A 14,722-nucleotide genomic window follows, 5' to 3' on the forward strand; every position below is an offset into this window, starting at 1 on the left:
AAATTTTTGAATGTGTATTTTTCCATCTATAGACACACCTTTATGTGTTTTGAATAAAATCAACTAAATATACATTGAGGTTCTCTGATGCTTTAAGCACTTTGCTTGATGAAATATGACACAAATGACTCGAGGGAGCCAAAGATCAAGATAACCAGAAGAAAATAAACTTAACCTGACCTGCTCTTACTTACTTTTTAAGATTCTGCCATTTCTCTCCCGAAGTTACCGGTAACCTTTCTCAGTTGGAATGGAAATTTATCTTACCATTTCTACCGATCTGTGTGCCAGTTAGTGGTTTTCATATGCACATTTTCGTGGAACAGTTTAATTTAATTTATAATAACTTCTTCGTATCTCAATCATTTGTCATGTGGTTTATCAAAATTCTATCCAAGTCGAAATGAAAGTGATGCAAATTTAATTTACTTCTATTGCCATTGCCAACTATGTAAAAATACCCAGTAAAGCCAGCAAATATAAACATGGTAGCCTGCAGGTAGAAAATGTCCTTATGAAAATAGATATCGTATAAATCACATTGCCTACGAATGGTCTATCTGCAACGAACTTGAAACATTTTATCAACTGTTAACTTGGGTCCAGCCCGAAGCTTAAGCTAGCAAACTTGCAACATTTTATAAAATATTCCGGGCCCTCAGTCTCCCGCACTGGTGAGCTCGGGACAGACACAGCTGTAGGCTATTTGCGCAAGGGAATCGAAGTAATCAGGTCGGACTATTTTATGACGTTTCCACTGGATCAAAGCATGACGTTTTTCCCTTTCATGCTGAGTGGTTATCTAAATGGGGAGAGCTGGAAAGATTTTTCAAATACATTAAGGAACTATTGTCATTCTCAATGGATGTAAAAACAGACTTAGTTTGCTTGCTGTTTGAGGAGAAGAAAACATTACTTTCAGAAGATCCACAGCTCATTAGTGGTAGTGCATTAAAGCCAATCAGAAATATTATCAGATTCCCAAATGGGTACATTTATATGCCTTACATTTGCTCGCAGGCCAGGCAGCCTATAGGCCTACTTCTATGCGTAATCAGGTGCGCGTCTGAACTCAATATTGACAGGAGTGCTCCAAACAACAGACAATGACAAAACTCACATATGGAATGAAATGAACCAAAACATGTTACTCACAAGTGTAGCATAGGTTGTTGCACTCTGCAAACAGTGTCCACTCCAAAAATGAGAATGATAAAAGACTGGAATAATATATTGAACGAATTAACAGAAGTTTTCGCAACCAAACAAACATTGTAGATTAGAAATGATAGAAATGAACGATAAATGTACTACTGGTGATATATGTCATAGGGAATTGATAAACACTAACAATCAAACAATGAATGTGCACAAATTGGCATCAGAGATCGCATTCTGGAGAGAGACGTCCATTTTGTATTTTAGCCACACCCCTTCTTTTTGGACTGTGCCATCCCCGCGGCCTCTGCAATGGATTAGTTCACTGAGATGGACACGAATAAGACAGGTGTCTCGTGTGCCATTAAAATTAAGATATATTTTTAGATTTGTTACTACTCAACAACAACAACAACTCTGTCGACCAAACAATCGCCCAGTCGACTAATTAGGGTCATCCCTAGTAACTTTAACTGTTTGAACAGGCTATCTCCTAGGGCTGGGCGATACACCTAAAAACATATGGGCATTTCACATTATATACAGTCTCTAAAAATAAAAATAAGTCTCTAAATAAGCTTCGGTGTACAATTAAAGGTCAAATACACTGCGTTTCAAACAGTCATCAATAATCGAATGAATTCAGGTGTGAAATTAGGCTAAATATAAGCCCTACTAATTTCATTATTTTTTTAATAATAATAATAATAATAACTGATCTGGCTTTCAAGTCTGTCAATGAAAAATGCCATTTTTGTTACAAATTTAACCAGAACCAAGCATAATCCACATTCACTAATAATGACTAACTTCTTGTAGCAGGCATTATAGGAAATTAAGACATGTCTCATAAACAGTCTCTCAAGCACAAGCCCACGTGCTAGTGAGTAGCCACCTAATCTTTATAATTCAAGTTTAGCCAACTTTGATCTGTTTGCTAACTAACAAGGTAGAGCAGTTTTAAATTGTTATGAACACACCTGCCTGTCTCCCAACTGTTTGATCAGCATGCTTGCCTGTACACTTTGTTCAGATGTTGAAATTAAGTGGCCTACCTTATCTCTCAGAATGAGAACAAGTGGCCAAATACTTATATACAGTTGAAGTCGGAAGTTCACATACACCTTAGCCAAAAACATTTAAACTCAGTTTTTCACAATTCTTGACATTTAATACTTGTACAAATTCCCTGTCTTAGGTCAGTTAGGATCACCGCTTTGTTTTAAGAATGTGAAATGTCAGAATAATAGTAGCGAGAATGATTTATTTCAGCTTTTATTTCTTTCATCACATTCCCAGTGGGTCAGAAGTTTACATACAATCAGTTAGTATTTGATAGCATTGCCTTTAAATTGTTTAACTTGAGTCAAACGTTTCGGGTAGCCTTCCACATCTTCCCACAATAAGTTGGGTGAATTTTGGCCCATTCCTCCTGGCAGAGCTGGTGTAACTGAGTCAGGTTTGTAGGCCTCCTTGCTCACACACGGTTTTCAGTTCTGCCCACATTTTCTATAGGATTGAGGTCAGGGCTTTGTGATGGCCACTGCAATACATTGACTTTGTTGTCCTTAAGCCATTTTGCCACAACTTTGGAAGTATGCTTGGGGTCATTGTCCATTTGGAAGACCCATTCAGTTCCAAACCGTAGACTGGCTTTGTTTGTGGTGGTTTTGGAGCAGTGGCTTCTTCTTTGCTGAGTGACCTTTCAGGTTACGTCGATATAGGACTCGTTTTACTGTGGATATAGATACTTTTGTACCGGTTTCATCCAGCATCTTCACAAGGTCTTTTGCTGCTGTTCTGGGATTGATTTGCACTTTTCGCACTAAAGTATGTTAATCTCTAGGAGACTGGCTGGCTGTGTGGTCCCATGGTGTTTATACTTGTATACTATTGTTTGTACAGATGAATGTGGTACCTTCAGGCTTTTGGAAATTGCTCCCAAGGATGAACCAGACTTGTGGAGGTCTACAATTTTTTTTGAGGTCTTGGCTTTCTTTTGATTTTCCCATGATGTCAAGTGAAGAGGCACTGAGTTTGAAGGTTGGCCTTGAAATACATCCACAGGTACTTCTCCAATTGACTCAAATTATGTCAATTAGCCTATCAGAAGCTTCTAAAGCCATGACATCATTTTCTGGAATTTTCCAAGCTGTTCAAAGGCACAGTCAACTTAGTGTATGTAAACTTCTGACCCCCTTGGAATTGTGATACAGTGAATTATAAGTGGAATAACCTGTAAACAATTGTTGGAGAAATTACTTGTCATGGGCAAAGTAGAAGTCCTAACTGACTTGCGAAAACTATAGTTTGTTAACAAGAAATTTGTGGAGTGGTTGAGAAACAAATTTTAATGACTCCAACCTAAGTGTATGTAAACTTCAACTGTAGTTGTGTTTTATGCTTATTGCAGCTGTATAAAACTAGACAGCTTATGTGGCTAATATGCTGCTAGTTGTACTTGGTACCTTAATGCAGCGTACGACAAACTGATCATTACATTTCCAGAATCAATGTTCTTTGATAGGCTACTCCTGTTTTACTAGTGTCTGCTCTGCGCACATTGAGGAGTTGAAACATAAAAAGGGTGTCGTTAAGAAGGTTAACTCCTTCTCTATTACAGTAAAATAATGTCTCTGTGTTTCATGGATATCATTTTTATATCTCTATGTCCAGAATGAGACAAGTTCAAATTGGTTTTGTGAGCCAATGCTAACTAGCATTTGCGCAATGACGAAGTATTCGGGATCAGCTAGCATGCTAAATATTGTCTAGTCTAACCACCCCATGTGGAAACGTTATACATTTTTTGTAAATGATGAAGGTAGGTGGTTATTGTTCAGTGAGTGCTACATTTAGCAGGCTGCTTCCAGGCAGGGTCAGACAGACCTTTATGACTCTGAACAATGGCAGCAGAGTGTGCTGCATGGCCACCTGCCAAGAGGAAGGTGGATTGTTTGGCCCTTGCTAGTCGAGAGTGGAAACAAGGCTGTATTCTCCTCCCTGTATGAGACTCTCTCCATATCTTCTAGTCCTCTCTTTTTTTCTCTCTGGTTAATGTCCATAATGTGTAAATGCTGTAATTTTCCATCTCAAACATCTCACATTTTAAGTCCATGATTGCCGATGGAACTCTCTGGATTTCACAGTTGTGGCCAGAATTATTTTTGAGAGGCGTGGTGAAATAATGGCAAATAGGACAGGGTATCATCAGCACAAGATTTGTGATTTTGGACACATTCTACTTATCCATTTGCTTACAGGTGTAGGTCAGGAGAGCCATGGGTAAGGTTTGAATTAGGTCGTTGTCATCATGTTGTACCTCAACATCCAGATCCCCTTTCACAAACCCGTATTGTGTGGTTCAGGAACAGAACATCTGCCAGCGCTACGACCAGCTGATGGAGGCGTGGGAGAAGAAGGTGGAGCGGATGGAGAACAACCCGCGTCGCAAGGCCAAGGATAGCCGCACCAGGGAGTACTACGAGAGACAGTTCCCCGAAATACGCAAGCAGAGAGAGCAGCAGGAGCGCTTCCAGAGGTAAATTGAGGGAATGGGAAACTGGGGGATATCTCAAGTCTTCCATCGATTGCTTGTGTCTTCTCTCCTCGCATCCTTCTCAAAATGCATTGGCAAGGATCCCCTCCTACTGAAAACACAGGACAGGTGAAAGCAATACAATCAATGCCTCGTATTGTAAGAAGTTGCTATCACCTGTCCAGTTTCTTTTAGATCAGTGCAGAATGATTGAGAGGAAACAAGGAGAGGATGCCTCTTTGCACTATTGAGATGCATGCTAGGTGGTGTGATGCAGGCAGATCAGCAGGCTGTGTCAGGGGTCAGTCCAGCCAGCGTCTGGCTGTTCCTGGCACACAGGCTTGGGTATTTCTCTGAAATCTTCTAGCAAGGCAGGTCAGGGATGCTAGTTCAGACTGCTAGTACTTGACCAGGCAGTGAAAGTAATGATTAGCCAAAAAGGTGTAGCTGATTTCTTACCCATTTATTTGTACCCCAATGTCCCTGTTGTGTATTTTAGACTATTTCCTTTTGAGGATTGTTCTCACATTTCGGAGGCTATCATTGTAGCTGTAAAGAGTCAACATTAGGGGCAGGATGTGTCATGGAAGGCTGATTCATGATGCCAAACATTCCAGATTTAAAAGTTCATTGTATCCCCTTTTAGAAGCATTTTTCTACAGGCAAGAGAAGAGACATTGTCATTCAAGTATAAAGTAATTTCCCCCTAGTTTGAATGATTTCAGTCAAGCAATTACCTTTAGTCACAACATGTTGACTGTTTAATTTGATTAATGATCACTTTTTGCCTTTTGTTTAGTGGTAAGGAAAACAAACTAAAAACAATGGGGCCATTGTTTCCCCAGCAGCACAATTGCACATTAAGTAATAAACCACCCTTGCAAATCCTTCAGAACATTAAGGAAGTATCTGTGCTCATTTTTGGTCCTTGTGGTTTTCAGTTTCCACTTCAAAGTCTTTAGTAAAACTCTCCTTTAAATTTGAACTTAAAAAAAAATCATTACATATTTTACAGTGCATTCATAAAGTATTCACACCTCTTGACTTTTCCCACACAGCCTGAATTAAAATTAGATTAAATTAAGATTTTGTTTCACTGGCCTACACACAATATCCCATAATGTCAAAGTGGAATTATGTTTTTAGAAATCTTTACAAATGAATAAAAAATGAAAAGCTGAAATGTCTTGTCAATAAGTATTCAACCCCTTTGTTGTGGCAAGCTTGCTTAACAAGTCACATAATAAGTTGCATGGTCTCTGCGTGCGTAACACTGTTTAACATGATTTTGAAGGACTACCTCATCTCTGTACCCCACACATACTTTTATCTGTAAGGTCCCTCAGTTGAGCAGTGAATTTTAAACACAGAGACCAGGGAGGTTTTCCATTGTTGGTAGATGGTTTAAATTTTTAAAAAGCAGACATTGAACATCCATGCCAAGAGTGTGCAAAGCTGTCAAGGCAAAGGGTGGCTACTTTGAAGAATCTCAAATATAAAATATGTTTAACACTTTTTTGGTTACTACATGATTCCATATGTGTTATTTCATAGTTTTGATGTCGTCACTATTATTTTACACTGTAGAAAATAGTAAAAACAAAGAAAATCCTGGAATGAGTAGGCGTGTCAACTTTTGTTTTTTTGTTGTTGAATTTACCCCTTTTTCTCCCCAATTTTGTGGTATCCAATTGTTAGTAGCTACTATCTTGTCTCATCGCTACAACTCCCGTACGGGCTCGAGAGAGACTAAGGTTGAAAGTCATGCGTCCTCCGATATCCGACCAAGCCACACTGCTTCTTAACACAGCGTGCATCCAACCCGGAAGCCAGCCGCACCAATGTGTCGGAGGAAACACCGTGCACCTGGCAACCTTGGTTAGCGTGCACTGCGCCCGGCCCGCCACAGGAGTCGCTGGTGCGCGATGAGACAAGGATATCCCTACCGGCCAAACCCTCCCTAATCCGGACGACGCTAGGCCAATTGTCGCCCCACGGACTTCCCGGTCGTGGCCGGTTACGACAGAGCCTGGGCGCGAACCCAGAGTCTCTGGTGGTACAGCGCCCTTAACCACTGCGCCACCCGGGAGGCCTGCGTGTCAACTTTTGACTGGTACTGTAAATCGGCTTAGATCAATGGCAACACTTGAAAATGGCTGTCTAGCAATGATCAACAACCAACTTGGCAGAGCTTGAAAGAATTTTAAAAAGGAATAATGTGCAAATATTGTATTATCCAAGTGTGAAATGCTCTTAAGCCTTGTTCACATTGGTAGTTTGAAGGGACTCTAATCCCATTTATTTGCATTTCTGATTAGAATTTGTAAATCTACCTGTAGTTCTGAACAGCCAAAAAAGCACATGGAATCAAATAGTTCAATCCTTCGTAGGTGGTTTGACATCATACAAATATGATTCCTGGTCATGTGACTTGTGTCAATGTTCAAATCTGATTGATTTGCCCTCAAGTGGTTTTTTAGACTTATTCCACATATCTTTTTACTGGCTAGCTACTCCATTGACAGTTTGACAAGAACATGTGGTAGCTAACTAGCTTGTTAATTGTTTACAAACAAATTAGCTGTATAGCTTTCTTGCACATTCACTAACTAGCTAGCTAGTTGACTCCTGTGGCTAGCCAAAAAGGACTTGTTTTGAAAGTTGGTTAATGTTATCCTTTGAGGTTTTAAGTGTTCTTACCCTACGCCACTCCACACACACCCATCGTTACTATGACAACTAGCGTAGCCTTGTCAGCAAATTACTTCTATCTGAACCCACCCAAATCTGATTTGGTCACTTGTAACGGGCTGTTTGGACAGTCGGTAGACCAAAATAAAACTGATTTGAGCATTAAGGCTTGCAATGTGTGCAAGGATTTAGAGACTCACCCAGAAAGAATCACAGCTGTAATCGCTGCCAAAGGTGATTCTAACATGTATAGACTCAGGGGTGTGAATACGTATGCAAATGTGTATTTCTAATACATTTGCAAAATTTTCTAAAAACATGATTTCACTTTGCCATTATAGGGTATTGTGTGTAGATGGGTAAGAGAAAAAACAATTTAATACATTTTGAATCAGGCTGTAATACAACAAAATGTGGAATAAGTCAAGGGGTATAAATACTTTCTGAATGCGCTGTCAATGGTAGGTGGTTGAGAAGGATGTTCAATTCCTGAATGCTAAAGCAACTTAATTTGTCAGCAGACCTAATGTTTTCCAAGCTTTGTTTGCAGATTTCTCCGAAAACCGGTTTGATACAGCTCGATTGAGCCTTTTTTCCTTGAAGTGAAAAGGTGACAGAAGGGGATGGGCACCCTATGTGACAATGTGATGGCACCTACCCAGTATTATGTGGAGGATGCGCAAGAGGGCATAATAGAGGTTTTGAACAAGATTTCATCTGGTATTTTAAACAGTGATTTTGATTCCAGTAGTTTCTTAATTTCCTTGTGTTTTGTTCTCCCACTAGGGTTGGTCAGAGAGGAACTGGAATGTCTGCGACCATCGCCAGAAGCGAGCATGAGATTTCTGAAATCATCGACGGCCTTTCTGAACAGGAGGTGAGTGCTGTTAACTTTGAAACCTCTCCGTTTGTCTGTTATAGCTCTTGTGGAAATGAACACACTTCACAAATGTAAACATTCTTCACTGAACCATTGCCAAGTTTGAGTATTATTATGCCCAAAGAGGTTGTCACCACCAACTGCCCAAAAATCCCCTCAAGGCATAGTCCACACTGATGTCATGATGGTCAAGACACGCTACTAATTATGAATAGTTACGTTACACCGCTAAACACATTACCACTTCCCCTAGTTCTCAGGAAGTGTAGCAGCGTCATTGGCTACGTCCTGTTCTTCACCCTTCTCCTGAAGTGTGCAGTTGCACACTTCCTGTAATGGATTTCACAAGGGTTAGAACTGTCAATGCTTTTAAATTAATAAAACTTGGTGAGAAGGGTTGAGAATCAGGATGCAGCCATTGAATCAAGTTTTAATAAGGATAACAAATGTAATGTCTAAACCCCTCCCCTCTCTCTTGTCCAATAGAACAACGAGAAGCAGATGAGACAGCTGTCCGTCATCCCGCCCATGATGTACGACACAGAGCAGAGGCGAGTCAGGTTCATCAACATGAACGGCCTGATGGACGACCCAATGAAGATGTACAAGGCTCGGCAGTTCATGAATGTGTGGACCGAACACGAGAAGGATATTTTCAAGGAAAAGTGAGTTTGGTTGTCCTTAACAGGTCTATAGAGTCCTTTTTTAGTTACTTGTCATCCTATCTACAGTACCAGTCAAAAGTTTGGACACACCTACTCATTCCAGGGTCTTTTATTTTTAAACTATTTTCTACATTGTATAATAACAGTGAAGACATCAAAACTATTAAATAAAACATATGGAATCATGTAGTAACCAAAAAAGTGTTAAACAATTCTAAATATATTTTATATTTGAGATTCTTCGAAGTAGCCACCCTTTGCCTTGATGACAGCATTGCACACTCTTGGCATTCTCTCAACCAGCTTCATGAGGTAGTCACCTGGAATGCATTTCAATTAACAGGTATGCCTTCTTCACTCCTTAATGCGTTTGAACCAATCAGTTGTGTTTGTTTCAACGTAGGAGTGGTATACAGAAGATATCCCTATTTGGCAGAAGACCAAGTCCATAATATGGCAAGAACAGCTCAAATAAGCAAAGAGAAATGACAGTCCATCATTACTTTAAGACAATTTCAAGAACTTTGAAAGTTTCTTCAAGTGCAGTCACGAAAACCATCAAGTGCTATGATGTAACTGGCTCTCACGAGGACCGCCACAGGAAAGGAAGACCCAGAGTTACATCTGCTGCAGAGGATAAGTTTGTTAGAGTTAAATGCACCTCAGATTGCAGCCCAAATAAATTCTTCACAGAGTTCAAGTAACAGACACATCTCAACATCAACTGTTCAGAGGAGACTGTGTGAATCAGGCCTTCATGGTTGAATTGCTGCAAAGAAACCACTACTAAAGGACACCAACACAAATAAGAGACTTGCTTGGGCCAAGAAACACGAGCAATGGACATAAGACCAGTGGAAATCGGTCCTTTGGTCTGATGAGACCAAATTAGATTTTTTTTTGTTCAAATCGCCGTGTCTGTGTGAGACGCAGAGTAGATGAACGGATGATCTCTGCATGTGTGGTTCCCACCGTGAAGCATGGAGGAGGTGGTGTGAAGGTGTGGTGGTGCTTTGCTGGTGACATTGTCCGTGATTTATTTAGAATTCAAGGCACACTTAACCAGCATGGCTACCACAGATTCTGAAGTGTAACACCATCCCATCTGGTTTGAGCTTAGTTGGACTATCGTTTGTTTTTCATCAGGATAATGACCCAAAACACACCTTCAGGCTGTGTAAGGGATATTTGACCAAGGAGAGTGATGGTGTGCTGCATCAGATGATCTGGCTCTCTCAATCACCCAACCTCATCCCAATTGAGATGGTTAGGGATGAGTTAGACCACAGAGTGAAGGAAAAGCAGCCAACAAGTGAACAGCATATGCAGGAACTCATTCAAGACTGTTGGGAAAGCATTCCAGGTGAAGCTGGTTGAGAGAATGCCTAGAGTTTGCAAACTGTCATCAAGGCAAAGGGTGGCTACTTGAATAATCTAAAATATATTTTGGTTACTACATGATTCCATATGTGTTATTCATATTTTTGTTGCCTTCACTATTACTCTGGTAAAAAAAAAACTTGAATGAGTAGGTGTGTCTGAACTTTTGACTGGTACTGTAAGTTTTCAGACCCCATATTCAGTACTTTGTTTGTAGCACCTTTGGCAGCGATTACAGCCTTGAGTGTTCTTGGGTATGACGCTACAATCTTGGCACACATGTATTTGTGGGGTTTCTCCCATTCTTCTCTATAGATCCTCTCTAGCACTGACAGCTTGGATTGGGAGCGTCACTGCACAGCTATTTTCAGGTCTCTCCAGAGATGTTCGATCGGGTTCAAGTCCGGGCTCTGGCTGGGCCAGTCAAGGACATTCGGAGACTTGTCCCGAAGCCACTCCTGCGTTATCTTGGCTGTGTGCTTAGGGTCGTTGTCCTGTTGGAAGGTGAACCTTTGCCCCAGTCTGAGGTCCTGAGCGCTCTGGAGCAGGTTTTCATCAAGGATCACTCTCTCCACTTTGCTCCGTTCATCTTTCCCTCGATCCTGACTAGTCTCCCAGTCCCTGCCACTGAAAAATATCCCCACAGGCAGCCACCACCATGCTTCACCATAGGGATGGTGCCAGGTTTCTTCCAGACGTGACACTTGGCCTTCAGGCCAAAGAGTTCAATCTTGGTTTCATCAGACCAGAAAATATTGTTTCTCATAATCTTGAGTGTCTTTAGGTGCCTTTTGGCAAACTCCAAGCGGGCTGTCATGTGCCTTTTACTGAGGCGTGACTTCCGTCTGGGCACTCTACCACAGAGGCCTGATTGGTGGAGTGCTGCAAAGATGGTTATCCTTCTGGAAGGTTCTCCCATCTCCACAAAGATCTCTGTCAGGGTGACCATTGGGTTATTGGTCAGCTCCCTGACCAAGGTCCTTCTCCCCCAATTGCTCAGTTTGCCCAGGCGGCCAGCTATAGGAGGAGTCTTGGTGGTTCCCAACTTCTTCAATTTAAGAATGATGGTGGCCACTGTCTTCTTGGGGACCTTCAATGCTGCAGAAATTTGACCTCGACACAATCCTGTCTCGGAGCTCTACGGACAATTCCTTCAACCTCCTGGCTTGGTTTTTGCTCAGACATGCGCTGTCAACAGTGGCTTGGTTTTTGCCATGATGTGGGTCCTTATATACACAGGTGTGTGCCTTTCCAAATCATGTCCAATCAATGGAATTTACCATCGGTGTACTCCAAGTTGTAGAAACATCTCAATGATGATCAAAGGATACTCCTCAGCTCAATTTCGAGTGCCATTACAAAGGGTATGAATAATTACAGTTGAAGTTTAAATGTATTTGGCTAAGGTGTATGTAAACTCAGTTTTTCACAATTCCTGACATTTACTCCTAGTAAAAATGCCCTGTCTTAGGTCAGTTAGGAGCACTACTTTTATTTTAAGAATGTGAAATGTGAGAATAATAGTTCAGATAATGATTTATTTCAGCTTTTATTTCTTTCATCACATTCCCAGTGGGTCAGAAGTTTACATACACTCAATTAGTATTTGGTAGCATTGCCTTTAAATGGTTTAACTTGGGTCAAATGTTTTGGGTAGTCTTCCACAAGCTTCACACACTAACTTGGGTGAATTTTGGCCCATTCCTCCTGGCAGAGCTGGTGTAACTGAGTCAGGTTTGTAGGCCTCCTTGCTCGCACACGCTTTTTTAGTTCTACCAACAAATCTTCTATAGGATTGAGGTCAGGGCTTTGTGATGGCCACTCCAATACCTTGACTTTGTTGTCCTTAAGCCATTATGCCACAACTTTGGAAGTATGCTTGGGGTCATTGTCCATTTTGGAAGACCCATTTGCGACCAAGCTTTAACTTCCTGACTGATGTCTTGATGTTGCTTCAATATATCCACATACATTTCCTCTCTCATGTTGCCGTCTATTTTGTGAAGTGCACCAGTCCCTCCTGCAGCAAGCACCCCCCAACACGATACTGCCTTCGAGACAAGGGAGTGGTTTTGGGTGGTAAATCTCGGTAACCGTGTTCCAGCCATTCAATCCTTGTGCCCACTCTTGGTGCTGTGCTCCCATGCTCCAAGACTGACCTCGAAATGCAGAGGGCGTATTCAATAGTGTGTATGAATAGAAATGAAATTCCCAATGTTTCTGTCAGAATCAGAACTGGCAAAAAGCAAGGCGGGGCGAGAGACCAATGAGACTTTGTTCAATATCCTGTATCCTATCCACAGGTACTCCTGACCTCTTTTGGCTATGCTTTGTGGTTAAAGAGAAATTCAAACAAATTAGTACCTTCCATAAAGATTTTCATTTTGTTTCCCGTCACGAATCAAGTTCACTTGGGAGTTCTAGAATGTAAAATGTATTATTTGCCAGCTGGGTATGGAAAAGCGTTTAGCGACTGTAGGTTGCAAAATATTTTTATGGAGCTCACTTTCATCATAATTTAACATTGTATTCTCTGACTTAGCAGAAGCTCTTTGGGTATGATTTTGAGAGGCAATACTTTTCTTTACCAACATTCCTCGGCTGTATACCAAAACAAATGGCGGGCTGCCATGAATCCCAGACTGTAGCTTTAACTGTGACTATTTTCTCTTCTCTGTTTTTTCTCACAGGTTTGTTCAGCACCCAAAGAATTTTGGCCTCATTGCTTCCTATCTAGAGAGAAAGGTGAGCTACAGTGGATTTAATTCATTCTATTTTTACTCTGTAGTAACCTCCATTCTCCACTCTCCCCCAAACCCAAAAGCACATGGTTTGTATTTGTTATGTTGTCTGTTGTTAATAAAAAATGTTAATGGGCTCATATGTCCCCCTGACTGTCATACCCTTTCTCTTTGCAGTGTGTCTCCGATTGTGTCCTGTACTACTACTTGACCAAGAAGAACCAGAACTACAAGACGCTGGTGAGACGCAACTACGGAAGACGGCGAGGGAGAAACCAGGTGAGTTCTAGAAAGTATCTTCGCTAGGGAATGACTCTAAATGTATTTGTGTGTTCATGAATGGGCTTTGGAAATACCCAGAAAGGCTGTCTGGGTGCGATTTAACAAATGAACCATGCTTGGCATGCCAGAGGGGAAGACCCTTTTTGGTTTCACTCTATATACCATGTTAATGATGTAGCGTTTGTTTATCATCCAAACCATGGTTTGTGTTGGGCTCTGGAGCAGGAGGCCCTCTAGTGTACAAATCTTATCTTGGCTTGTATTATTCGATCTTCCTACCACCCCATTTTTAGCCCACAGTGCCTCCCATCTCCTCCCTCCCTGTCTCTGTGTAGAAGAGGGAGGGAGAACCACAGGGGTTTGTGAGGAGTGTGAGATTTGGGAGCTGAGCGAGCGGAGTCTCTTGATGTGCTATGTGGGTAAATAAGAACCAGGGCCCAGGCAGAGAGAGGCAGAACAGAGCTGGCTGAGACTGATTTATCCAATGGCTGGGGAGCAGCAGACATTCCCAGGAATCTGTTCTATCTGCTTGCCATAGTTTGGAGACTCAGTGTTGCTTTCCAGGGCCTGACGGAAGAGCGAGAGAGAGATCGAGAGGGAGGGAGGGAGGGAAAAAAGGAAAGTCATACTCCCTCTCTCTCTGAACTCACCCAGTTATCCTCTATTTGCCTTTCTTCTAACTGCTGAAATATGTTGACGCACAGCAGTAGACTCTTTTTGTTTTGCTTTTTATTTTTCAAAGGGCTTAAGGTAATTTATTCATTTGGTTATGGTGAGAGACTTTTCAGAACCGTTTCTTTCCGCTGAAGGAGTGAGAGAGTTGCTTTAACATTGGGTGAGTTGCAGTCTTCACACAAGGTTATCTGTTGCCATGGAGCTCTGCTTACCAGCAGAGTGCCGTGCTGTTTTAAACCAGACTTGTTTCATATTGTTTCCCTCTAATCACAACAACACTGGAGGAGTTTTAATCAAGTAGGTTTATGCACATTTTGTAATTTGTTTGGTAATCGCCTGGTTCGGCGGTATTGTGCGCCCACATTCAAATTCATCAAGGCTCACTGCCTGAAGGGAAGAAAAAAACTAAGCAATAGTTGGAGACTGCAGTTAAGTTGACAATTTAGTATTTTCCATTGGATTTGAGCTGTTGCTTGACTGTGGTTTAGCGTTACATAAGTGTGGTAGTGGTATACCCTGGGGCTGCTGTTGATACTGGCAGCCAGCCTTCACCCTGGGGCTGCTGTTGATACAGGCAGCCAGCCTTCACCCTGGGGCTGCTGTTGATACAGGCAGCCAGCCTTCACCCTGGGGCTGCTGTTGATACAGGCAGCCAGCCTTCACCCTGGGGCTGTCCCAGCCTCTCAGAGGTGAGCAGAGGCCAGGCGAGTCT

General features: G+C 41.7%; 1 protein-coding gene across 1 annotated transcript in view; it reads left to right on the forward strand.

Annotated features, from left to right (window-relative positions):
- The window catches only part of ncor1 (nuclear receptor corepressor 1), a 99,618-nt gene that overhangs the window by 30,574 nt on the left and 54,322 nt on the right, over positions 1-14,722 (forward strand). Inside the window, 5 exon segments of the mRNA XM_029627674.2 lie at positions 4,527-4,699; positions 8,174-8,264; positions 8,754-8,932; positions 13,003-13,057; positions 13,231-13,332. Of these exon segments, the coding sequence (XP_029483534.2) occupies positions 4,527-4,699; positions 8,174-8,264; positions 8,754-8,932; positions 13,003-13,057; positions 13,231-13,332 (600 nt within the window).

This window comes from Oncorhynchus nerka, linkage group LG22 (assembly GCF_034236695.1).
Source record: "Oncorhynchus nerka isolate Pitt River linkage group LG22, Oner_Uvic_2.0, whole genome shotgun sequence".
NCBI lineage: Eukaryota > Metazoa > Chordata > Actinopteri > Salmoniformes > Salmonidae > Oncorhynchus > Oncorhynchus nerka.